This window comes from Pelophylax lessonae (genome assembly GCF_965119305.1).
Source record: "Pelophylax lessonae genome assembly, chromosome: 2".
Classification (NCBI taxonomy): domain Eukaryota; kingdom Metazoa; phylum Chordata; class Amphibia; order Anura; family Ranidae; genus Pelophylax; species Pelophylax lessonae.
In genome coordinates, this window is record NC_138769.1 from 388496143 (window position 1) to 388521248 (window position 25106).

Genomic DNA, 25106 nt, shown 5'->3' on the forward strand with positions numbered 1-25106 from the left:
TAATAATCAAATCCTTTATGCCCCTCAATCCCTTGGTGGACTGGGTCTCCCGGATCTATGGTCCTACTATCTCTCAGCTAAACTGTTGCAGATGGCGCAATGGAGTGCCACCGAAAATAGCATTCCATGGCTATCTTTTGAACACGCCTCAGTTGCCCCGATTTCCCTTCATGCTATTCTTTGGAATGGTTCACGTTCGGTTAGTTATAGCTCATTTCCTAACAAAATAATCAATCACTTATACCGGATGTGGTCAAAACTGAAGGCTCCCCTTAAATTAGTTTCTTAGGTGTTTCCTTTGACATCCTATTTGGGCCATATAGGCTCCCCGTCTTTCCCGTTGAACGGAGCTGAGTTAACTCCATGGTTATCTAGAAACTTGGTAAACTTTAAAGCGCTATCTGTAGGTAATATATTTTGTACTTTTGAGCAACTAGTTAACCTGCATAAACTCCCTAGCTCGGAACTAGAACACTATGCCCAAATAAAAGCATTTTTTCAGTCGCAAGGCTCTATCGTTGAATCCACCGTTCACAGTTTTTGAGAACATTTGTTCCTCCTCTCCTAGAGGTAGAGGTCTTATATCATTATTATACTCACATTTGATTACTCTCACACTCCAGGATAAACATAAATATATGATGAAGTGGGAACAAGACCTTAATTGTGTTTTCTCAGTCCCTGAATGGCATCATATGTTGTCCAACCTGCGTAAATGCTCACCCTCTAATGCATGCAGAGAGACTCCTCTCAAGCTCTTTACGAGGTGGTATCTAACCCCCTCCTTGGTGCACTCCTTTTATGGTTCAGTATCTCCTCTATGCTACAGGGGTTGCCTCAAGGAGGGAAATCTACTCCATCTCTTTTGGAGCTGCAGTCACCGGCAGCCTATTTGGGATCAGGCTCATATCTAAAATGTTAGGTTCTTCATTCTCTCTCTCTCGCCAAAAATTTGTCTACTTTTTACAAAAATCCCAGGTGTTCCCAACTCTACTTCCAGTTTGATCCACACGTTGATGTGCTCCATCCATTGGATGATCAGACACCCTATTATGGTCTCAGGCACTTTCTAGAATGGAATGCATCAAACTATCAGAGAGAATTTATCACTCTCTGCATGGTTCAATGCCGATATTTCATGCCAAATGGGATTTCTGGGATGCTCAATGAATGTTGTTATTGTACCTCATGATGCCAATGTTATATCTTCTATGATGATTAAGATCTTCTGCTTGTTGCTGTCTGTTTGATATGCATTTATATCATGACCAATGTCCTTTTGATACGTGCACTATTTTTATATACACTGTATATTTTTGTATTTTTCTATATGGTATGACCTGTGTTGTTTTCTATGACTTTCTAATAAAAATCTTTTGTAAACAAAAAACAATGCATTAGTGCCAAATGCGGCGCAAAAAGAAATATCTACGGCCCTGGTTCACATCTTACCCTGAATATGGGTTACGAACTGGGTAGGGTATCAGGGATTCTTTTTGAACTATATTCCAACTTTAAAAAATAACAGTTATACAGAAGTTAAATACAAGCTGTAATTTCTAGTTGCTCTGGCAGCCCCTCTCTACAACTAAGCACCTACCAGTTAGTAAATATGTCCTATAAATTATTTTCTACTTTAAAATAAAAACATAAGTCTCAGTTGCAAATCTACATGGAAACCGAGGAATAAACTAAGTAGGAAGCCATTCTCTCCTATGTTGCAATAACACACAAGGATCTAGACTTGCCCAAATAGCTGGAGACCTTTTTGTATGACCTTTTAAAATGGGAGATCTCCAGCTGTACGGGTAAATAATAATTAGTAAACTTCCCAGTACTTAGCCCTACTATCCAATAAGATGGAATATGGAGCCATATTCTTTTGAAACATCAGTTCCTCAGTCAAATCTTAAATATGATTTATTTATATATTTTACACAAGCATGTTAAAGAACACACACAAATATTATATATACATATATCCAAAACTGAAAAAATGTGCATGATTTGCCCTGTAAAAAGATGTTCAGTTAGAGGGCATTGACACAAATGAAGGTCCATACTTTAAAAGATCATGCTGCACATTTACTAAAGCCAATTAAAAATCAGATGACTTTAATCTATATTAGCGTCAAATATCCAAACATGTAGAGAAATAAAAAAAAAAAAAAAAAAAACTAAAAAAAAAATAGGAGTATTTCCTAAATATTTCTTGTTTAACCCAAACAGAATTAGTTCACTCTAATAAATTAACCTCAATATGTTGCAACCTATAAAATGCAACAATTTACCAATATAATATATGAGATTTGTTACCAATCTCAAGAAATTTTACAGTGACATTTGTTTTATTTCCTCATTTTGCTTTAAAACAAGCAATTATCCAATGCAGTACACTAATGTGCATCCGGTTCCCGACCCTAATTCAGTAAGTGAAACTGTATTTTAAAAAATGGACAACAAAGTAATTGCCAATATTCACATTTTACTCAGTCCTGATTTTATATTTGTAGGTAGATAAATGGTTACTTTAGCACAGCATTAACCTACCCTTGGGGATATACGAGAACCACAATAACAAAAGTTCCAAGTGATTATTAAATCACAGACATAACATAATACAGAAGAACATACGGTAATTAATGTAGGCTCATCAAGTGCAGAGCAAAAAAAAGTGCAGTCTATGTATAACCAAATAAATCTAATTTCATATATTCCATGAATGTGTTACATTGTGACAGCCTTTAATATGCCTTTCATAACTTTGTAACTGATCAGCTGCTGGTTCTCCTTTGGAGGGTAACAAGGTCCTCGTTCTGTCACATAAGAGTAAGGGAATCGCAAAACCCATAATCCATCGGATGGCAAGGTGATTTCCTGCTTTTCAGGAAAGAAAACTGAACAGGGAGGTGATCCAGGCTGCACCTAAAAATATAAAAATACACCAATAAATGTAGGTTTATTTCATATCAAGAATACAGTACGTTAAATGTAGAAACAGTAGAAACATTGGCTTACAAAGCTGGAAATGAGGCCAAAAAATACATTGCTGTGTTTAATATCTCAGCAACCTGATGCATAAGTAAGCAAGCAATAGCCAGTTATGTACAGTTGCCACAAAGAAGCTACAGACTTTGCACAGGTGTCAAAACAGAAGCCCTGTCCAAGCTGATAGAATATTTAAAGCAGAGCTCCACTCAAAAGGGGAATCTCCGATTCTTTGCCCCCTCCCCACCACATTTGGCACCTTTTGGGGGTGGAGCGGGTATCTGGTTTTGACAGGTACCTGCTCCCACTTCCGGGTGACTTTGCTGGGAGTGGGTACCTGTCTCCGAAACGGTGAAAGCAGCACCCGAGAGGAGACTGAAAAATTGACTAGGGTGAAGACACTGCTGGATTTCTGGACAGGTAAGTGTACTAATATTAAGTCAGCAGCTACAGTATTTGCAGCTGCTGACCTATGGTGGCCCAATCACTGCCAGCCCCCCTCTGCTAGGATAACATGTAGTATATACTGTATGCTGTTTTGTAAAATTCATCTTGTAAATACCTGCCCGTCGCTCTCTTTCTCTGATGTATGTACAACAGAGGAAGGGGCCGAGATCTCCCTCCGATTTCTGGTGGGCTCCCTATGTAGGGTTTACATTGGGGGAAGAGAGCGACGGGCGGTCACGTGACCGCTGATCGGGGAAAAGGATTAAGGTATTTAGAAGATGAATTTTACAAAACGGCACACAGTATATACTACATGTTATCCTAGCAGAGGGGCTGGCAGTGATTGGAAAGAGTAATGTTTGCAATGCTCGGAACAGTGCTAGAAAGAGCATGCAGGGAGGGTAGGGGGGGGGGGAGGCAGACAGAGGAGGACACAGGAGAACAGAGCAGGGCAGCGGATGACTGAGGCACGTAAACTGACAACGGTGTTAGGGCTCAGCAGCCATGGTACACAGTGGTCAGTTCACAGGGGGGGGGAGGGGGGCAAAACCAGGCAGGATCAGCCAGGTATTACAGGTGATGGAAGGGGCCAAATGACAGCACAAGCACTGTGCTGTCATTTATGCTTTAAAGGAACATGATCTTTTTTTTTTTTTTTTTTTTTTATCGTAACCAACGCTTTAATTTTTTCTGAAGGAGCCTGGCGCTCCGCTTTAAGAACAAAACAAAACTCTGCCACAAAGGGATGATAGAAATAGGCATTAAAGTAGCATTTGTAACAAGTCAACAGATAAGATCACCATAAATAATATAAAAAAAATGTGCATTTATTATTTTGTTTTAAGAAGAGCATTGCAACTGCGATCAGCAGATCGTGGATTCAAACTTAGGCTCCTGCAGACCTTCAGGATAGCCATCTGCGTGTACATTGTATGGGCAAGGAGTTTCCTGAGAGCAGGAAGATCAATATACTACGACACCTTATCTTCGGTGTGGCTTGCTATGGGGGCAGATGTCCCGAGACGGGCTGTGTTTCTCCACAGTCACACAGTGCTGCTCAGCCCTGTCCCCGCTAACAGAATTTGATCGACAGCAGCAGAAGCCAATGGCTGCCACTCCTGCCCGATCCTCATGTGAGAAGAGAAAGACAGAGGAGAACAACTGCAGACGGGCACACAAAGGGAATTGATACAGAACCTAAGTAAGGACCCAGCAAAGTGGCTGAAAGCGGAGTTCCACCCTCAAAAATCAACTTTTCCCCGTCCGCTTGCTCTAAATTACCTGAAAAAGAATTGGATAATTAATTTTTTTTTTTTTTTTGATTCACTTACCTTGTTTTTAAAGAAAATATACTTACTTACCTTCCTTCCTCTTCCTCCCTCTGCGGCCGCGGCCCGCGCCGTCACTTCCTCCTTGCATTGACTCCGGGGAGATGAACGTCATCGATCCCAGGAGTCAATGGGCCTGCACCGGCCCTGCTGGTCATTTCCGATGCAGGGTCGTCATTCCCTGCTAAACAGCTTCTGGGCATGCCCAGAACCTGTGCAGGGATGACTCGCCTGCACCGGAAGTGACGAGCGGGGCCGGTGCAGGACATTCTGGGACTCCGACGTCACCGAAGAGGACGCTCCGGCTTCAGCTGCCCAGACCTGAGATGGCAGCGCTGGACAAGACATTTTCAAGGTAAGCATTTCTTCTAAAAGGTAAGTGAAACAGGGGACAGTTCAGAGGCTATCGTTGCTTAAATGCACTAGCCGGGGGGTATTTTTATCTAAAAATTTTTTTTCAGGATGGAACTCCGCTTTAATGCAGGGAATGCATTCACTTTAAAAAAGGTTGTAGCTTCAGAACGACTTTAAAGCAAAAATGTCAGTAGCAAAATACAGAATTAAATCTCCCTCCGAATATGATGGTTGCCTGGCTCTTGTGTGGACCTATTCATTATAATACATTTTAAGTTACTGTTCTGGGAAACATTTTGCAGATCAGAACACAGGAAAAAAAGGTCACAAAGTTTTATATTCTATATTTTTTCTGGGTAAGTGACTCAAGGTATTAAGGCAAGAAAGTGAATGACAATGACATGAAAATGACAACTATGCAACTAGTATTTTCAGGAGAGGTCAGTGTTGGCAGTCTCCATGTTATCCCCATGAAAGGTAACAAATGAAATAAATTCATTAGCTATTATCCAGCAAAACAGCAACTTCATATTAAAACAGACATGTTAACTCAATGTATAACTCCTGCAATTCCCTGCCACTAGAATCCTGAGAGCACCTCAGAGTTACAAGAATTGTGCCATATCATTTTCTATTAGCTTACTTTATCGCCAATAACATTAAAAATTTGAACAGAAAAATTTGAAAGCAGACCTGAATCAAACTGGTACCAATCAGAAACATCTTAGTACTCCCTTTTGTTTGCATGCGTCAAACAGCAAACTTGACTGGGTGTGTAAGGAAATGCTTTAGGTCAAAAATGACTGGATAAAGTGAACAGGGTGGATGGATGGGTGCAATGCAAATACTGTAACGTCATTGTTGCCTGTATTTGTCTGAAGGTGAAAAACACATTTTTAATGAGGTGGTGAGGTACTCTCCACTATTTCAAATGTCCCATAAGGCAAAAGGGACATTACTCAAAAGAGGAAGTTTCGTTTTAAGCACTCCTCTTTCCCAAATATGCCTAGGTGGCTCGAGCGGAAGTTCTCCTCTCCCCCTCCCTCCTTGCAATCTTCTGGGACACGTCAGAGGTCCCAGAAGATTGCCGCGAGTTGTCACAGCCAAGTTCCCACACTTGCAATGCTGGCGCAGTGGAGAGGAAAGGGAGAAAGGAGAGGGAGAGAAGCGAGGCTTTGGGGCGGCCGTAAAAGTAAGAAGCTACACTTTTTGAAGCTTCCGACTTTTAATAAACACAAAAATGAGTGGAACTCCGCTATAAGATTATGCTACAGAATACTCAACAAAAAAAAAATCCCCGTTTCTGATGCTTAGAAGGTAATGGTGCTTCCAGCATTTGTGCATTATTGCTTGCAAATATTCAGCAATGAAAAATTCTTAAAGCGGAGTTCCAGCCTTTTCACTCACCTGTCTCACGGTCCAGCGATGCGGCCGCCCGAAGCCTCGATCCTCTTCCCTCTGGTCTTGGCGGCGCCGACATCACTGGTGTGGGCACCCGGCTGTGACAGTTAGCGGCTTCACAGCCGGGTACGCACTGCGCGTCTTGATTGGCCGGCAATCTTCTGGGACCTCTGACATGTCCCAGAAGATTGCAGGGAGGGAGGGGGAGAAGAACTTCCGTGCAGGGCGCCCGCGGCGCTCCGAGCAGAAGTGGGAGCGGGTACCTGTCAAACTAGGTACCTGCCCCCCCCCCCTGACTTGGATCTGACTTGTGAGGCCCAAAGTCGCAGGGCATATGGAATGCCATGCACCTCTATAGGAGCCGTTCTAACTGACACTACTGGAGTTGCTGCGACTTCAGAAAAGGTTCCTGCACTACTTTGATCCGACTTTGACATGGCTTCAATGCCAAAGAGTGTAAAAGTCTTATCAAAATTAAATTAAAAGTCATATCAAAGTCGGACTCCAAAGATGCACTGATAATCGCGCAAATTTGAAGTCGGCTAGCTTGTAGTTTTCAATTACCTACAAGGGCACTGGTGAGAGGGCACACAGCTCATTCATTCTTCCCGCAGTTACTTGTGAATCTCTGGTGTCAGTGCAAAGTTAAAGAATAAGTTCACCTTTGGGAACATGTTCCTGCTCCTGCAGCTCTCCTCTTGATTCCAACCCCCATGACAGCGGGCCGGAGATCTTCTCCCTGCACCTGCTCTGACAATTTGAAAAGAGTTCACAGAGTTCAGCCAGTGCAGTTGACGGCTTGTAGTTCTCAATGAACTAGGAGGGCACCAGTGAGTGCTCTTCTCTTTCATCGATTCTTCCTACAATTCGCTAACTGGCTATACCTTAAAGGGTAATTCCACTTTCGTGGGGAAAAAAAAAAAAATCAAATAAAGAAAATAAATAAATATAGCGTATACAATTGCGACACAAGTCATATTGCAATTAAATGTTATTAAAAATTACTTTTCAATCTGCAGCTCTGTAATTTTCTGAAATTGCAATGCAATATGGCTACCTGGAGGTGTTCTGTACACAGAATGTGTACTGACCACACCCCAGAAACATAATTTCCTGCTTGTGTGATTGGCTCACCAATTTTCCCAGAAGTCTGCCTAGGATACAAGCCAGATTTCTGGCATCCCCTGCAATAAAAATTTCATTTTTGGCGAGATACTCCTAATAGGAACACGTCTAAAGGGATGCAGGCCCAGCAGATTTCCTCAGTGCCCTGCAGGGCAGAATATCAAAAAGGTAGGAATCTGCAACAGTTTGTTATAATCCTTGTAATGTACATAGATCACCCAGAGGAGAATGTTTTTATCTCAACAAAGTGGAGTTACTCTTTAACCGCTTGCTGACTGCCTAACGCAGATCTACATCGGCAGTCAGCCCCTCACAGGCAAAGCGACGTAGGTCTACGTCGCTAGCTTGTGAGGGTCTAGGGAGCGAGCGTGCGCCGCCGGAGGCGCGGTCACGCACAACCCCCCGCGCGTGTGACCGGCGGACCCGATGTCCGCCGGTCACTCTGCGATCGTCGGGGGAGAGGGAGAAAGTCAGGCGGCTTGTGTAAACAAGCTGCCTGTCATTCTCCCCTGTGTATGAAGGATGATCATACGGTTCTATGTAGAACCGTTGATCACTGTTCATACATCTGAAGCCACAGCCAATCACAGTAGAAAGCACGCCCCTAGGGACACACATAGCCCCTCCCTTTCAAAAAAAGTTAACCCCTTCACTGCCAGTGTATTTTTACAGTAGCAGTGCATATGTATAGCACTGATTACTGTAGAAATGTCACTGGTAACCCCAAAAGTGTCAAAAATGTCAGTCAAGGGTCCGATCTGTCCGCCGCAATAATAAAAAAAAAAAAAAAAAAAAAAAAAAAAAAAATCGCAGATCGCCGCCATTACGCGGTAAAAAAAAAACAATCGCTTTTTGCGATTTTTTTTACCAAACATAGGTAGCATAAAACAAATTGGCCGAAAATGTTAAAAAAGTTTGATTTTTACATTTTTTGGGGGGGAATTTCATATAAAAAAAATGTGAAAAATATTGCTATTTTTGCAAAATTTACGCTCTTTTTTTGTTTATAGAGCAAAAAGTAAAAATCGCACAGGTGATCAAATACCACCAAAAGAAAGCTCTATTTGTGGGAAAAAAGGACGCCAAATTCGTTTAGATACAGCGTCGCACGACCGCGCAATTGTCCGTTAAAGTCACGCAGTGCCGAATCGCAAAAAACCCCCTGGTCAGGAAGGGGGTAAAATCTTCCGGGGCTTAAGTGGTTAACCTCTTTTCTTCACAGGAAGTACAGGCAGACAGCTGATTTAGAGTAAACATGCAGGCAATGCCTTACAGGCTGCAGTGTAAAAAAAATAAATAAATGCATATATTTTTACCCGAAAAAAAGATGTGCATTAATTTTTTTTTAAACTTGTCCTTTATTAGGAGTAAGGACCTAAGTTATTTAGGCAATCAGTTTTGAGACACTTCTGCAATTATTTAGAGCTCATTAACAACTGTAAATGACATTCCTCTAAACTACATCAGCCTACTTTAGCATTCTTATTAACTTGTATGGAGAAAGAAACCATTTTAAAGCAAACAAAAGCTTGTACACACACATTTTAACAATGTGCCTTATTTGAAATAAAATTATATTCCCTTACTTTAGAAGAACTATACCTCTCAAAATAGAGTGACCTGGATACACCACTTACGATCAATATATTAGAAATGTTAACAAATGTTTACATGGCATTATTCTAGTCACCTCTCCAAGTCTTATAAAATAATAGATCATAACAGCAGTATAAAAAAAAAAAATAATGAGAAGTACAGTACACATTACCTGAGGCGTCAATATAACTTGTAAAGGTGCATCAGGAACCACAACAAACAGTCTCATGAGCTGTGCATAATGAGGTTTAAGTCCTCGCCCTTGTGACGGCGATAGCATATACAAAGGCATGTCACTGTTAAGAGCTTTAACTGCTGATTCTTTAGGTCCATTGCCTAATACTTTCATTATTTTATCAGGGCCTGAGCACATATATCTGCGGCCTCTCGAGTCCTCATATTCAAAACCCACAAATGCTCTTGCAATATCATCTCTTCTACGGCCTCTTCCCATTGCCACTCCACTTCGTTTTCCAGGGACAGATTTATTCGGAGCTGGCCAGGAATTGGTGTCTAGATCACCTTCGTCTTCAGGCCTCGTTCGGATTACAATGTCCCAAGGCATCAGGTAATTTGTCCCAGGAATGAAACCAAGTTGATCTAACCCAGTGTGGAAATTGTATGATTTTGCAGAACCAAGCTTTAAAAGTGACCAGCTGGAAAATTTAGGAAGAAGACCTTTTGGACAGTTTGAGTGCATCATGCCAGGGAGATATTCTACAGTGGATGCTTGACGGTCCACTAAACTTGGCCTCTTTTCCCCTTTGTCTTCTGAACCCTGTCCAGGAGCATCTCCATTATCTCCCCCTGCTTGAGGTTCAGCTGGATATGTTCCCAAACTATCAGTGGATTGACCCAGACTGAAGGCCAGACTTAAACTAGTACTTTCACCTTGTGTTTGAGGTTCTTTGTCCTTTAGCTTCTCTGTTTCTACTTCACCCTCTTGAGAAGTAAAAGAGGGTTCATTCTTCGCTGGTGCAGGGTCAGGGGTGCTAGGCTGGAATATTGGGAAGTTAATGTGATCCAGCTTTCCACAGCACTTCTCTTCTAACATCTATTAAAAAAAAAAAAGAAATAATAAATGTACTGAGCTAAACCACAGCATAAAGCCAGCACAAGAAAAAAAAAAAAAAAAGCAGTGATATGATAATTCATATTTTACCAACTATCTGAAAAATAAGATAAGTACAAATAGTTCTCCAGCTTTCCTTTCACTTTAAACAGTTTGTTTGGACTATTTCCTTCACTAAGTGCTGCACTGGCTCTAAGTTCTGTATGAACTGTATGTAGCTTACAGTGCTGGAGTCTGGCTGTGGGACAGAGACTCGCCATCTCACACCCAGAAGAAAACAGAGTCAAGCTCAGGAGCACTCAGCCATTTAGGGGCGACTTTGTATTCTGTGAATTAATACAAAGCATCCTCTGATTGGCTGAGGCAGAGAGGTGGGTGGCTGACAACACAATATCCGATATGGCCAATAAGATGAAGCTTTGTATTCATTCACAGAATACAAAGCTGCCTCTGAATGGCAGAGTGCCTGTCAGCCTGACTCTGCATTGTTCCATGTGTGAGACGGTAAGTCTCTGTGTCATAGCCAGAACCCAGCACTGTATACTGTATGCAGCAGAAGCTATATACAGTTCATACAGCACTTGGAGCCAACACAGCACTTTGTGAAAGAAATAGTTTGTCTGGACCACCTTGGTCCAAACAAACTATTTTACATAACAGGGAAACCTGGATATCCGCTTTAAAATGTAATGCTGCTTTATGTTCAACAAAAGCAGAAAGCAGTGTTGTAGTAGGAGCCAGTCATTGAGAACATCTTCAAAACTTCAGATGTCACAGAACCATTGACAATCCCTGTAGCTTAAAGAACCTAGGACTCTGCATACATAAAAACCCCCTTACTATAGTTTTTTATATTGAGAAATTTTGACACATACAGGTGTCCTTTTATGAAACGGAGATGAGCAGTGATCCTGCTGATCACAGCTCATTTCCGATCATTCTCAGTTTATGAAACAGAAATGATCGCAGGAGAACATGTTCTCCGCTGATCATCTCTTCACATGGGAATCTGTCATTGACAGACACAGAAACAGCCAGGCTATGAAGCTGCGATCCCTGCACTTCACTGGTGATCTGTGCCAGAATTCACACTCCTGGGTTCACCAGCCTGGAGCTTGTGAAGCGGGGAGTGAAGACAGAATCGGGGGAGAACTGAGGGGGAAAAAGGAAGATTATGGACTTCCTTCTTCCTCGTTCAGACCCCCCAACACAGTAATCATGTCCCCCTGCCATATTTATGTATATATATACATGTATATATATACACACATACATGTAGATATATATTTAATGTGTATATATATATATACAATGTATGTGTGTGTGTATTCAGTGTATATATATATATATTTATGTAAGGGGACTATTATTTATAACCTCGTGTACTCAGCAGTGATAATTTATCTCTGCTTGTTAAAGCGCGCGAGGGATTTTCATACTACTGTAATCTCGCTTTGTCTCACGAGATTACAGACGCTCCATTGACTTCTACACAGATCTCCGAGAAAACCGTTCTCCTCTGATCACCCTGGGTGAACTGAAGTTCTCCGATTCATAAAATGGGTGCCAGATGTGATCATTTTCCCCGGAGAACTGTAGAGAAGCCAACGGAGAAAAAAATTCACCCGTTCATAAAAGGACACCACAGTGCCTTGAAAAAGTACTGAAACCCCTTGACATTTTCAACATTTTGTCACGTTACAACCAAAAACTTAAATTATTTATTGGGATTTTATGTGATAGACCAACACAATGTGGCACATAATTGTGAAGTGAAAAGAAAATGATAAATGGTTTTCAACATTTTTTACAAAAAAATACCTGAAAAGTGTGACGTGCATTTGTATTCAGCCCCTATGAGTCAATACTTTGTAGAACCACCTTTCTCTGCAATTACAGCTGCAAGTCTTTTTGGGTATGTACCAGCTTTGCACATCTAGAGAGTGAAATGTTTGCCCATTCTTCTTTGCAAAATAACTCAAGCTCTGTCAGATTGGATGGAGAGCGTCTGAACAGCAATTTTCAAGTCTTACCACAGATTCTCAATTGGATTTAGGTCTAGACTTTGACTGGGCCATTCTAACACATGAATATGCTTTGATCTTTTTTCCATTGTAGCCCTGGCTGTATATTTAGGGTCCTTGTCCTGCTGGAAGGTAAACCTCTGCCCCCAGTCTTTTGCAGACTCTAACAGATTTTCTTCTAAGATTGCCCTGTATTTGGCTCCATCCATCTTCCCATTAACTCTGACCAACTTCTCTATCTCTACTGAAAAAAAGCATCCCCACAACATGATGCTGCCACCACCATGTTTCACGGTGGGGAGGGTGTGTTCAGGGTGATGTCAATTTTTAGTTTTCCACCACACATAGCGTTTTGCGTTTAGGCTAAAAAGTTTAATTTTGATCTCATCTGACAAGAGCACCTTCACATGGCTTCTCACCAACGGGACTTCTTATGGTTTTCTTTTAACAAAGGCTTTCTTCTTGCCACTCTTCCATAAAGGCCAGATTTATGGAGTACATGACTAATAGTTGTCCTGTGGACAGATTCTCCCCTCTTGAGCTGTGGATCTCTGCAGCTCCTCCAATGTTACCATGGGCCAATTGGCTGCTTCTCCGATTAATGGTCTCCTTGCCCAGCCTGTCAGTTTAGATGGACTGCCATGTCTTGGTAGGTTTCCATTGTGCCATACTCTTTCGATTTTTGGATGATATATTGAACAGTGCTCCGTGAGATGTTCAAAGCTTGGGATATTTTTTTATAACCTAACCCTGCTTTAAACTTCTCCACAACTCTATCCTTAACCTGTCTGGTGTGTTCCTTTGCCTTCATGATGCTGTTTGTTCACTAAGGTTCTATAAAAAACCTCTGAGGGCTTCACAGAACAGCTGTATTTATACTGAGATTAAATTACACACAGGTAGATTATTTACTAATTGGGTGACTTCTGTAGGCAAATGGTACCACTACTCTTTAGTTAGGGGTGTCAGAGTAAAAGGGGGCTGAATACTAGGGATGCACCGAAATGAAAATTTTGGGCCGAAACCAAAAATGCAGGATGTCCTTGGCCGAAAACCGAAAATGACTTTTTCCCCAAAATTTTTTTAAAATGGATAGAACAGGGGCATACACCAAAAACAGGTAGTGACGTACACCTGTCGCTGCCACCCTGTCACAGTATATGTACTGTGATGGGTTGGCAAGAGGTTAATTTAATTACCAATGGTATTTGTATTATGAAGCATGAGGGGTTAATGTATTGTCACTGCTGGTCACTCATCTATTAGTGACCGACCAGTGGCAGTTAATTAACCCCTTTGTGCTGCATTAGTGCAACCAGTATCAGTGCAACCAGTGTTAATTAACACTGATACTGGTTGCACTATTGCAGCACAAAGGGGTTAATTACCTGCCACTGGTCGGTCACTAATAGATGAGTGACCAGCAGTGACAATACATTAACCCCTCATGCTTCATAATACAAATACCATTGGTAAGCTGCCTCAGCCCCCCCCCCCCCCCATCTCCCCCCCCCACTGCCTCAGCGTCCCCCTCATTCAAAAGTCCCGCCTCTGGCCGGCGGCACCGCCTCTCAATGACGTCCCTACTACGATCTGTGCATTATGAATGGACATACCAGGCGGGGGGGGGGGGCGGGGCGAGCGGCCGCTATAGAGAGAACTAATGTGATCCATCCCTGTCAGCTCAGCACGACTATGTGTGAATGAGAACAGAACTGACACCGGGCGGGGGGGCGGGCGGAGCGGCCGCTATTAGCTGTAACTATGTGAGAGCTTCACTTCCCTGTCAGCGGAGATACATGCCTGTCAGGGAAGTGAAGCGCTCACATAGTTACAGCTAATAGCGGCCGCTCCGCCCGCTCCCCCGCCCGGTGTCAGGTCAGTTCTGTTCTCATTCACACATAGTCGTGCTGAGCTGACAGGGATGGATCACATTAGTTCTCTCTATAGCGGCCGCTCGCCCCGCCCCCCCGCCTGGTATGTCCATTCATAATGCACAGATCGTAGTAGTGACGTCACTGAGAGGCGGACGGCCGGCCAGAGGCGGGACTTTTAAAACCTGCCCTGCACTGCGCTGCGCCCTCCTCCTTCCCCACAACGGCCATATTTATTTTCGGCAATGTTAACCCATTATTGGCCGATAATTTTGGTGGCCGAAATTTCGGTGCATCCCTACTGAATACTAACGCATGCCGCACTTTTCAGATATTTGTAAAAAATTTTGAAAAACATTTATCATTTTCCTTCCACTTCACAATGTGCCGCTTTGTGTCAGTCAATCACATAAAATACATTTGCGTTTTTTGGTTTTAACATGACAAAATGTGGAAAATTTCAAAGGGTGCGAATACTCTTTCAAGGCACTGTATAACAGCACTCCCTTTTTGTAGAATATAAAAAGAGAATAGCAGTTCCCGTTTTCTGTCAGCAGCACTAAAGGGTCCCTGCACAATTAGCTTTGCACTCAAATGTTAGCACAATGGGGTTTAGGAAGACAAAATCTAGAAGCAGCAGCTAAAGACTTTGAATAAACCCGAACTTCAGAAAACTAAAAAGTCCTCCTCTGCATGTTTAGTGTAGGGGACATGAAAAGCACTTTTACTTAACCAATAACCCCCTCCCCTAGGAAGATGTGTTCCTTTAAATTGTGGGAGCAGACTGTCCCTCGGCGTCCTCACATCCATTGCAGGGCTATGGGCACAGCCACACTGGAAGGAAGTACTTTAGTTTTCTACAGTTCAGCTTTAACAACTACTAGATCATGCACAGTACCTGATAGAAATCATAATTGGCGCTCTTTATGTCGAATGGGTCCTCACGAGGTGCCTGTTTTCTTCCACAGTTACAGTTTCCAGTTGACCTTGCACGACTATTGTGATACAGTATAGGAGGATTTCTATCGGGTTCAATTTTCTCTCCTAAAAATATATCAAACATAAACAGTTGGTATAAATCAAGGATAAAACAAAAACTAAGCTTCAAGCCTAATTTTACTGTCCCTATTGAAATTAATATCTTCTTTTTACATATGGACACACCATGTGTTCAGTCAAATCTCAGCAAACAACACTGCATATAGATCAAATGACAGAAGCCAGTAAAGAAGTGACTGACAAAGATCTTTGCTAAAGCTAGCCATAGATTTGTTCTTTTTACATTCAGTTAGTCCCCGTTCACATTAGGTCGCTCCGACTTCGGGGGTGACCTGTGAAGACGCGTGCACCGCGAATTCGGCGCGACTTGCACGGACTTCATCTAATGAATGTCTATGCAAGTCGCCTCCAGGTCGCCCCGAAGTAGTACAGGACCCTTTTTCTAAGTCGGAGCGACTTGTGTTGCAGCTATTAGAACCAGTCCTGTACTACTCAATGGACCCGACGGTGCGCGACTTGCCTGGCTGACCAAGTCGCCTGACAAGTCGTATTAGTCTGAACCGGCACTTAGTGGGCTGAAGAAGAAAAAGGAAAAAAAACAAACAAAAAAAGTGGATGGTAGGCCAACCGCTCAAAACACACACACTGTTTTCTGAAGTGGGATACGGCTTTGTCAGAATACAATAATCAGCAGCTGTTTCAAGGAAGTCGATCCAGCAATTGACTTCTGTCAGAAAGGAACAGACACTCGCGGAAGGAAATTCATCCACTCCTTGCTTAAAAGCGGATCTTCACTGTATCTGAGCACCACAAACAAAAACTGCTATTTAATTCATTTTTAATATTCAAAGCAAACTCCCCCATCTATCCATGTCTCCATGATTTATTTTGGTGAGAAATCACTTTGAACAACAACAACCCCTTAGCATTTCTGGCCATGGCCATCTTGAGTAAGGGCAAATGATTCATACAGCATTTACTTCCTGCCCTTAGCCCAAGTATGCATGCAGGAGTGTGCGCCTAGCTGAGAAAACCCCTCCTCCTCTCCGCCCTTCTAAAGACTCTTGGGATTTATGACATAATTTGCCTAGGCAGGAAACCAGGAAGTAGCTGAAGAAAATGAAAAAAAAAAAAAAGTTTAAAACCAAGAAAATATGATATACTTGCCTATCTAATTACTAATGCGAGCAGCATGAGAATTAGAAATAATCAATGTTGATTTGGTGAGTGAAGTTCCACTTTAAAGTGGAGTTCCACCCAAAAGTGGAACTTCCACTTTAAATAGTCCTAACCCCCTGACATGCCACATTTGGCATGTCATTTTTGGGGGGGGGGGGGGGGAAGCGGGTACCTAGTTTTGACATGTACCCGCTCCCACTTCCGCTCGGAGCGCCGCCCTGAGCGGAAGTTCTCCTCTCTCCCTCCCTGCAATCTTCTGGGACATGTCAGAGGTCCCAGAAGATTGCCGGCCAATCACGACGCATAGCGCAACTCGCGCATGCACAGTGCGTACCTGGCTGTGAAGCCGCAAACTGTCACAGCCGGGTGCCCACATCAGTGATGCCGGCGCCGCGGAGCAGAGAGGGAGAAGACGGCGCATCGCTGGACCGTGGGACAGGTGAGTGTGCGGTTAGGCTGGAACTCCGCTTTAAGTGGACAAATTTTAATCCATCTATGGCCGATGATTAGTTGATGGCAGCCAGCACTACACATGCAACTACGAAGCCTTCGAGTACCTATATTAACCTTCATGGTAATTCCTGCATTCCTAATATGTTAGGCTCAGACTGTACATAGTACAGCCTCTACTGCTCAGTTAGGTTCTAGAATTTAACATCAAAATGATAACGGATGGGCTTAGCAAAAAAAAAAAAAAGTGGTAGATCTTAAAGCATAGGGGGTTCACTTCAAAGAAATAAAATAATAAATGCACATTATTTTGCAGGTAAAAAAAATGAGCATCTTGGTCACCTGACAAGTAGCTCCCAATGCTGTGCAATGGAACCGTTCTAATCAGAGCGACTCAAGTCGCTCCAACTTAGAAAAAGGATCCTGCACTATTTTTTGGCGAAGTCGGAGCGACTTGCATTGACTATTATGAGAAGTCGTTTGCAAGCCGCGATGAAGTATAGATGAAGAATAGTGCAGGAACCTTTTTCTAAGTCGGGGCGACTTCGTCGGATTAGTGTGAACCGGCTCTAAAATTGTTGTTTGTTTATTCTCTGCACACACAACCTTTGTGCTGCCATCAGCAGCGATGGAACAACCTACATCAAAACACATTCATAAAACATTTATTAAGTGCTGTGAGAATTCGTTCTGAAAACATAAAACAGTATTATGTGTGATATTTACTTAAAGTATAAGTTCACCCCAACATTGAAATCTCTAAATCTACTGGCCTCCATGACCTAAGACTAACCTATCCAGCCCTGTAAAGAAATCCCTATACATACCTTTTCTGAACCTGATTTGGTCCCGTCTCCAGTGGTGGAAGCATTGTAGAGGAGACAGCCGACAACAGTTGGGAAATTACGTCACCCATAGAGTTACTATGGGGCTTCCGTTGTCGGCTGACTCTTCTGCACAATCTCTATAGTGAAGCTGCTGCTGACAGCTCAGCATGGAACTAGCTTCAAAAAAAAAAAGGTATGTATAGAATAGAGCTGCACGATTAATCGCGATCTCGATTCCCCCCCCCCTACCCCCCCTTACGATCTTAAAACGGCATGTCCTCGATTCATACAGAGCTGCTCTCTGCTCGCTCAGTGTCAAAAAAAAAAATTTAAAAGCCTCCTCCAGCAAATGTTTATCAACATTGTTAAGGCTACGATAACTATAAACACAATGTATCATTTATTTCTTTTAGATCAAAGGAATAAACCTCCATCTGTAAGTGAGGGCAGTTTAACCTCTTAAAGACTAAGGCCCCTTTCACACGAGCGATCCAAACAGATCCGCCTGTCAGTTTTTTAGGCGGATCTGATCGGATCCCCCATGCATCCCTATGGGGCAGCAGATGTCAGCGGAGACATGTCCACTGACACCCGCTGCCATCTGCATCCAATCCTGTCCGTGAAATCCGGACGGATGGAAAGCCCGTTTTCCATCTGCACAGGCGATCAGATTGGATTAGAGCGGACAGGAGGTTCGCTCTCATCAGATTCCCCTATAGAGATGCATGGGGCTCTGATATCTCCCTCTCCGCACACAGAGCGGAGAGGGAGATGTCACCTTCCTGCTCAGTGGGGATCTGTGTTTACGATGCCCTGCTGAGGAGTACGGATCCGCCTACGGAGGCGGGCCGTGTGAAAGCGCATTAAGCCTTTTTCTGCCACTTGTTGCTTACAAGTTTAATCAGTATTTTTATCTGGAAAATTACTTAGAACCCCCAAACATTATATATATTTATTTAGCAGACACCCTAGAGAATAAAATGGTGATCGTTGCAATTTTTTTATGTGACACTGTATTTGCGCAGAAGTCTTTCAAACGCAGTTTTTTGGGAAAAAATACACTTTAATGAATTTTAAAAAAACTAAATAGTAATGTTAGCCCAATTTTTTTGAATAATGTAAAAGAGGATGTTACGTCGAGAATCAGAAGCGAATCATGATCTTTATTCTAAGCAAAAAATTGTGATTCTCATTTTATCCAGAATTGTGCAGTATAGAGATTTCTTCTTTACAAAGCTAGATAGGTTAGTGTTAGATCGCGAATGTCTAGACTTCTACTTTAAGGGGCACATATGTAGAATTAAAAGGCCTAAAGTGAAATTCCTAAGATAAACCTGCTTAACCACCTCTGGTTCTTGCAGGAACTGCAAAACGTCTAATCCATGGGTGTCCAACCTTTTGGCTTCTCTGGGCCACATTGAGTGTAGAGAAATTTTCTTGGGCCGCATATAAAGTAATAAAATGCCGCTGCGCCCTTCCTGTGCCCCCCGCACTAATTTAACACAACTAGAGGATGATGAAATGAAATGGAATCAGTGTACAGAGGTTTACTTCTTCTGAGAGATAATAAAGGAACACTCTAACCACCATGACCACCTCAGTGATTTGAAGTGGTCATGGTGGTAGGAGTCAGAAACACTGCACATGCTTGCCTCCGAGGCAGCCTCTGCCTACCGTTAGCTGAAAGCTGCTGTGGCCGTGCCCCGACCCGACTTCCTTCCTCCCCAGCAAAAAAAAAAAAAAAATTGTCAGGGGGCAGTGCCTACGGTTCTGGGCCATATGCGGCCCTCGGGCCTCAGGTTGGACATGCCTGGTCTAATCATTACAATAAAACACAATGGTTCTTAGGCTGGCCATACATTATACAACTGTCTTGTACACTTTTCCTTTACATTTACCAAAACCATATAATATGAGGTCAAACAAATACTTTCAAATGGTATGCAATCAGGCAGGCCCTTTTACTACATAGTTGAAAGTAAGGCCCCTTTCACACAGGCGGACCGTTCAGATCCGCCTGTCAGTGTTTGGCGGATCTGAACGGTCCCCCCATGCATTCCTATGGGGCATCGGATGTCAGCGGAGACATGTCCGCAAACCTGGACGGATGGAAACCCTATTTTCCATCCGTCCAGCGGATCGGATCGGATGAGAATGGACCGACGGTCCGTACCCATCCGATTTCCCCCATAGAAATGCATGGGTAACTGACAGCTGTGTCTCCGCACACAGCACGGAGAACAGCTGTCATTCTCCTGCTCAGCCGGGGATGGGCGGCTCGATCCCCCGCTGAGAAAAACGGACTCCGTCCAACGGACGGAGTGTGTGAAAGGAGCATAAATCTAAAAGAAAAATTAAAAAGACAATTGTATAATCTGCTTATATTTTGCCCTCTCTAAATCAACATGCAATTTTTTTTTAAATAAAACCTGGTTTTCACTGCATACCTTATTTGCCTCTCTATGCAATTAGGGCAGAGCATGACTAGTGTGAGGGGCCAGAATCATCACAGCACCTGCTCCAGTACTACTTTTAAGAGGCCTCTGCCATCATGCAAGCCGTAGGCTGGCACTTTAGAGGAAATATGTGTATGTATGTATGTATATATATATATATATATATATATATATATATATATATATATATATATATATATCTCTATCAAACTGCCTTGATGGGTGGGAATTGCCAAGCAGACTGCATCTGCATGGTGAACACCCCAGGGAGCACTCACGTGTTATCCAGAGCCTCCATAGTTATAGGAAATTGAATCCAATGTATGAAAGATGTGGGGCAGGAACAGTCAGGCGGAGGTAGAAATCCATGGATGATGGTCCTCTGAAAAGGAAATGAGGTGGGCTCCAGCTAATCTGCTGCAACTTCTAATGCACACTATGAGGAGTTCATTGTGTGCTATGAAATCAAAAGTAAGCAATTTCAGTAAGAGAAAGAAGCCTATACAAATGGTGCAAGACTGAAGCTTAACCACTTGCTGACCACCCTCCCACAATGTACTGCGGACCTGCAGCCAGTGCAGGCAAAGTGACGTACCTGTACATTGCTGCCTGCTTCCAGGTTTAGGACACACACATGCGTCCCACCTGTCCCCCTGCTGTGGCTGTACACAGAAGGGGTCTGTCAGCAAGTCCTGGCCAATGATTAATGGCTTGGACTTGCTGATTGGCTGTGTACATTCACAGCACAGAGTCCTGTGTTGACAATCAACAATGACGGAACCATCGCTCAAGAGTTCTTTTGTAAAAATCAGCACACATTACACCTTGTTTAGGTACACATTTAACCCTTTGATCACCCTAGATTTTAACCCCTTCCCAGCCACTGTCATTAGTATAGTGACAGTGTATAGTATTAGCACTAATCAGTGTATTAGTGTCACTGGTGATGTCAATGGCAGTTAGCCAGTTCCCCTTTAGCTGGATACACACTATACAACTTTTGTTGTTAGATTTACCTTCAACTATGTAGTGTAAGGGCCTGCCTGATTACATACAAATCGAAAGTGTTTAGGTCTGACCTTATATATGGTTTTGTTAAATCTAAAGGAAAAAATCTAAAGACAATTGTATAGTGTGTATAGCCCATTAGGGTCAGTGTCAATTTGACCGCTGCATGATCACAGTCCCATTAGTATAAAAATAAATAAAAAAATTCTAGTATTATATCCCATAGTTTGTAGATGCTATAACTTTCACGCAAATCAATATACACTTATTCAGATTTTTTTTTTTAACCAAAAGACATGTAGCAGAATACATTTTGCCCACAATGTATGAAGAAATCAGATTTTTTGGATAGGTTTTACAGCAAAAAGGTAAAAGATATATTTTTTTTTTTTCAAACTTTTTTCATCTATATAATAAAAAAAAAAAAAAAGAAAACAGTGGCAAGCAAATGCCACGAAAAGAAAGAAAAATATTATATAAAATTCGCTTGGGTACAGTGTTGCATGACCAGTTATAGTAGTGCAGTGCTAAATGGCAAAAAATGCTCTGGTCGTGAAGGGAATAAAGTCTTCTGGAACTCAAGTGGTTGATGTAGATGCATTTACCTGGTTTTGGCAACAAGTGAAATTTATGGACACAGTGCTGATCTGTTAAACTCCTCTCTTCACAAAGCTGATGGCCACTGCTCCAGAATTTGTAACAATCCTCATTAAGGATCATAGCATACTTCTGAAAAGCTGGTCCCCGTGCATGCTGGCTATATACACGTAATGCCTGTGCCAGTTGATTCTTATGGACCGTGGTAGTATAATTATGTGGCAGATTAGACTGGTAAGCGCTATGGGCTAAAGGAAGAGCCTTTTGGCACCTGTTTTCTGAAAACTTTGTGTCAGCGTCCAAGTATCCTTCTAGCACTTTCATGTTTGCCAATAGTTTAGGAGGATAGCCCCCTGGGAATGCGGGAGGATCATCGTCTTTATTCTCTATGATGACTTCATACAGTCTCAGGGCCACACTAGCCCATTTGTGATAGGTAGGTAGCTCAAAGTGCGAGGGCTGTGGGTTCCTGCCCACACTGTCATCAAAACCCTTCTTGGTGAGCACTAGCTCCACATGCTGGAAGAGGAACTCCCTGAGTGTGCAGTCCACTAGCTGCCCAGACACCCCAGAGCTGCTCTCTGCGGTAAAGGAAAGCTGCTGCCGGCTATGCCTCATCATCTGGTAGCGCCGGGGTCCTGAGATCGGCTGCGGAATGCCAGAAGAATCAGTGTCCTTGACAGTGCAGTGATGCCTCAAGCCCTCTAGTAACATCCCAATGGGATCATCCTCCTGGTCGGCCACAATGTAGACAAAGGCCTGGTTGGCCGGTACGGTGAACAGGCAATTGATGCTCTGATTGGTGAGGACGCGGCTCTTCCGGAAGATGCGGTAGATCTGGTCCTCCAAGGCGTGCTGGAGCCTCCTCTTGGGAGAGTGCTTCTTGGGCTTGCTGTCTGCGCCCACTTGGCCCCCTCCGCGGCCACTGGGCTCCACGCCTCGTAGGGCTCCGTTCAGCTGGAAAACAAAGAGCAGCCGGGGAGGGCAGGGCCTGGCGTTCAGCTTCCACTCTAGACCCACTGGGCACTCCTTGAGGGCCGGCTTGAGGGAGGGCAGCAGCTTCTGGCGGACGCTGTCTAAGGCGCGGAAGAGCTTCTCGTAGGCGATGTCAAAGCAGCAGGTGGGGTGTACAAGGAGCAGGAGGTGGCACACACAGAACAGGTAGAGGACGTGCATGCAATACAACTTCTCCTCATCCTTCCAGAACTCATGAGCCTCCGCATGAGGCACCACCCTGGCAAGCTCCTCACATGCCCGGGCCAGCTGTGCCGTGTCATTGATGCCAGTCAGCAGCACGTACAGCACCCGGGACTCCTGCTCGTAGTAGGTCTGGAACAGGCTGCGCTCCCGGGCCCGTTCTGGCGGCCGGTGAAAGAGGGGGAAGACATGACGGTCACACAGAGAGTTCACAAGGCAGCTCTTGTCCCAGCCGCCCTGGAGCAGCGCCGTCTTCCCGAACACCCCCACCACACACACCTCGTCCTCCTTCCAGGCCGGCTCAGAGCTCAGCAACTCCCGAAGCAGAGACGGCCCACCCGCCGACATTTTCATCTCCACCCTCAATACCCGCGGTGTTTCCGGGGGAAGCAATTGTGCGCTGGACTGTCAGGTGCACCAATCTAAACTGTCCCACCGGAAACGTTTACTCCGCTCCTTCCTAAAGTGCCTGGAACGTAATACTCCTGTGGTGCGCCCTCTGGAGCCTGGTGGAAGAACTGTACACTTGCTAAGATTCTAGCTTCAACTCACATCCGATTCCTGCCATTTTGAATAAAGTTTAACCTTTCAAACATGGGGACTGTTCATTTCATCAGTTCAGTCACGTCAAAATAGATGAAGTATTCAGCCCCTTTTACACGGGCTTTCCGATCCGCGTGTCAGTTTTTCAGGCGGACCTAATCGGATGCTGCATGCGCCCCTATGGAGCGGCGGATGTTAGCAGTGACATCTCCGCTGACACCCGCCGCTATCCGATCCTGTCCAGGAAATTCAGACAGATGGAAACCCTATTTTCCATCCATCCATTGGATCGGATGAAAACGGATAGGTGGTCCATTTTCATCCGATCTCCCATAGAGGAGAGCGGGGATCTGATAGGTCTGTCTCTACAAAGTAAGCAGAGACTGACCTGTCGCCTGCTCAGCGGGGATCGGCGGATCAATCCCCACTGAGCAAAACGGAGTGCGCTGGGTGGAAAGCCCGTGTAAGGCTGGCCATACATGATCCAATTTTCTTACAATTTTCTGTCCAATTTTCTTGAAATTTACCTTAAAGTATGTAGTACGAAGGCCTGCCTAATTAGATACAAGTGAATGTGTTGTTTAGCTTTGACCTCACATTATGTGGTTTGTGGTAGATCTAACAGAAAATTGTACAACAAAAGTTGAACATGTATGGCCAGCCTTAAAGGACCCTTCATCAGTTTTTCAATAGTGGTTATCCGTTTGTTCTTCATCAGTTTTTCATGTTTTTTTTAAATCCACTACCAATGAAAAAGCGGTTGCAAAACTGACCATTTATCAGTTTCCATCCATTTTTCATCTGATCCGTTTTAAACGGAATAAAAATAGAGATTTGATCAGTTTCAAAAAACGGATGCTGACAGATGCGTATGTAAACTGATGTATATGGATGGTCATTCATTTACATTTGTTTTTCCATAGAGATGCATTGATGTCCATTTTTCATCTGTCAACAGATGGATGAAAAACGGACAAAAAACAGCCTTTCACACAGGCTTTTCGATCAGGTCCGCCTGTCAGTTTTTCAGGCGGACCTGATTGGATGCTCCATGCACCTCTATAGGGCAGCAGATTTCAGCGGTGACATGTCTGCTGACACCCGCTGCTATCCGATCAGATCCTGTCCGTAAAAGCCAGACAGATGGAAAACCGATTTCCATCCGTCTGGAGGATAGGATCAGATAGAAACGACAGGCGGTCCATTTTTATCCCATCTCCAATAAAGGAGAGCAGTGCTCTGACAGGTCTGTCTCAGCACAGTGAGCGGAGGTGGACCTGTAATCCGCCTGCTCAGCGGGGATGGGCGGATCAATCCCCCCTGAGCAAATCTGAGTCCACCGGGCGGAAAGCCCGTGTGAAAAGACCCTAAATGCCTCCGTTTGTAAGTAGGAGTCATTTGTAAGTCAGATGTTTGTAACCCAGTGACCGCTTGTAGTTTATTTATTCACAGAACTCTGTGAATAAATGATGCAGCCTTGTGGGCAGAGCCCTGAATGGCTGTACTTTTTTTTAAATTGGGACAGCGGGTGCAGGGAAAAGATACCCTGCTGTCAAAGGTACGGGTGGGGGATAAGGATTCAGGAGCTGGAACATGTTACATCTTCCCCCCTAATACATGTAACATGTTCCAAAAGTAAAC

General features: G+C 43.6%; 1 protein-coding gene across 1 annotated transcript; it reads right to left on the bottom strand.

Annotated features, from left to right (window-relative positions):
- Positions 1–2374: 2374 nt before the first annotated feature.
- SMG8 (SMG8 nonsense mediated mRNA decay factor) lies at positions 2375–23350 on the bottom strand. Its single transcript, XM_082248356.1, has 4 exons — positions 21734–23350; positions 15108–15253; positions 9412–10293; positions 2375–2925 (listed from the first exon to the last, which is right to left on the bottom strand). Exons 1-4 carry the CDS (start codon positions 23274–23276, stop codon positions 2728–2730), a joined length of 2769 nt encoding a protein of 922 aa, XP_082104482.1. The 5' UTR covers positions 23277–23350; the 3' UTR covers positions 2375–2727.
- Between the last annotated feature and the right edge of the window lie 1756 nt (positions 23351–25106).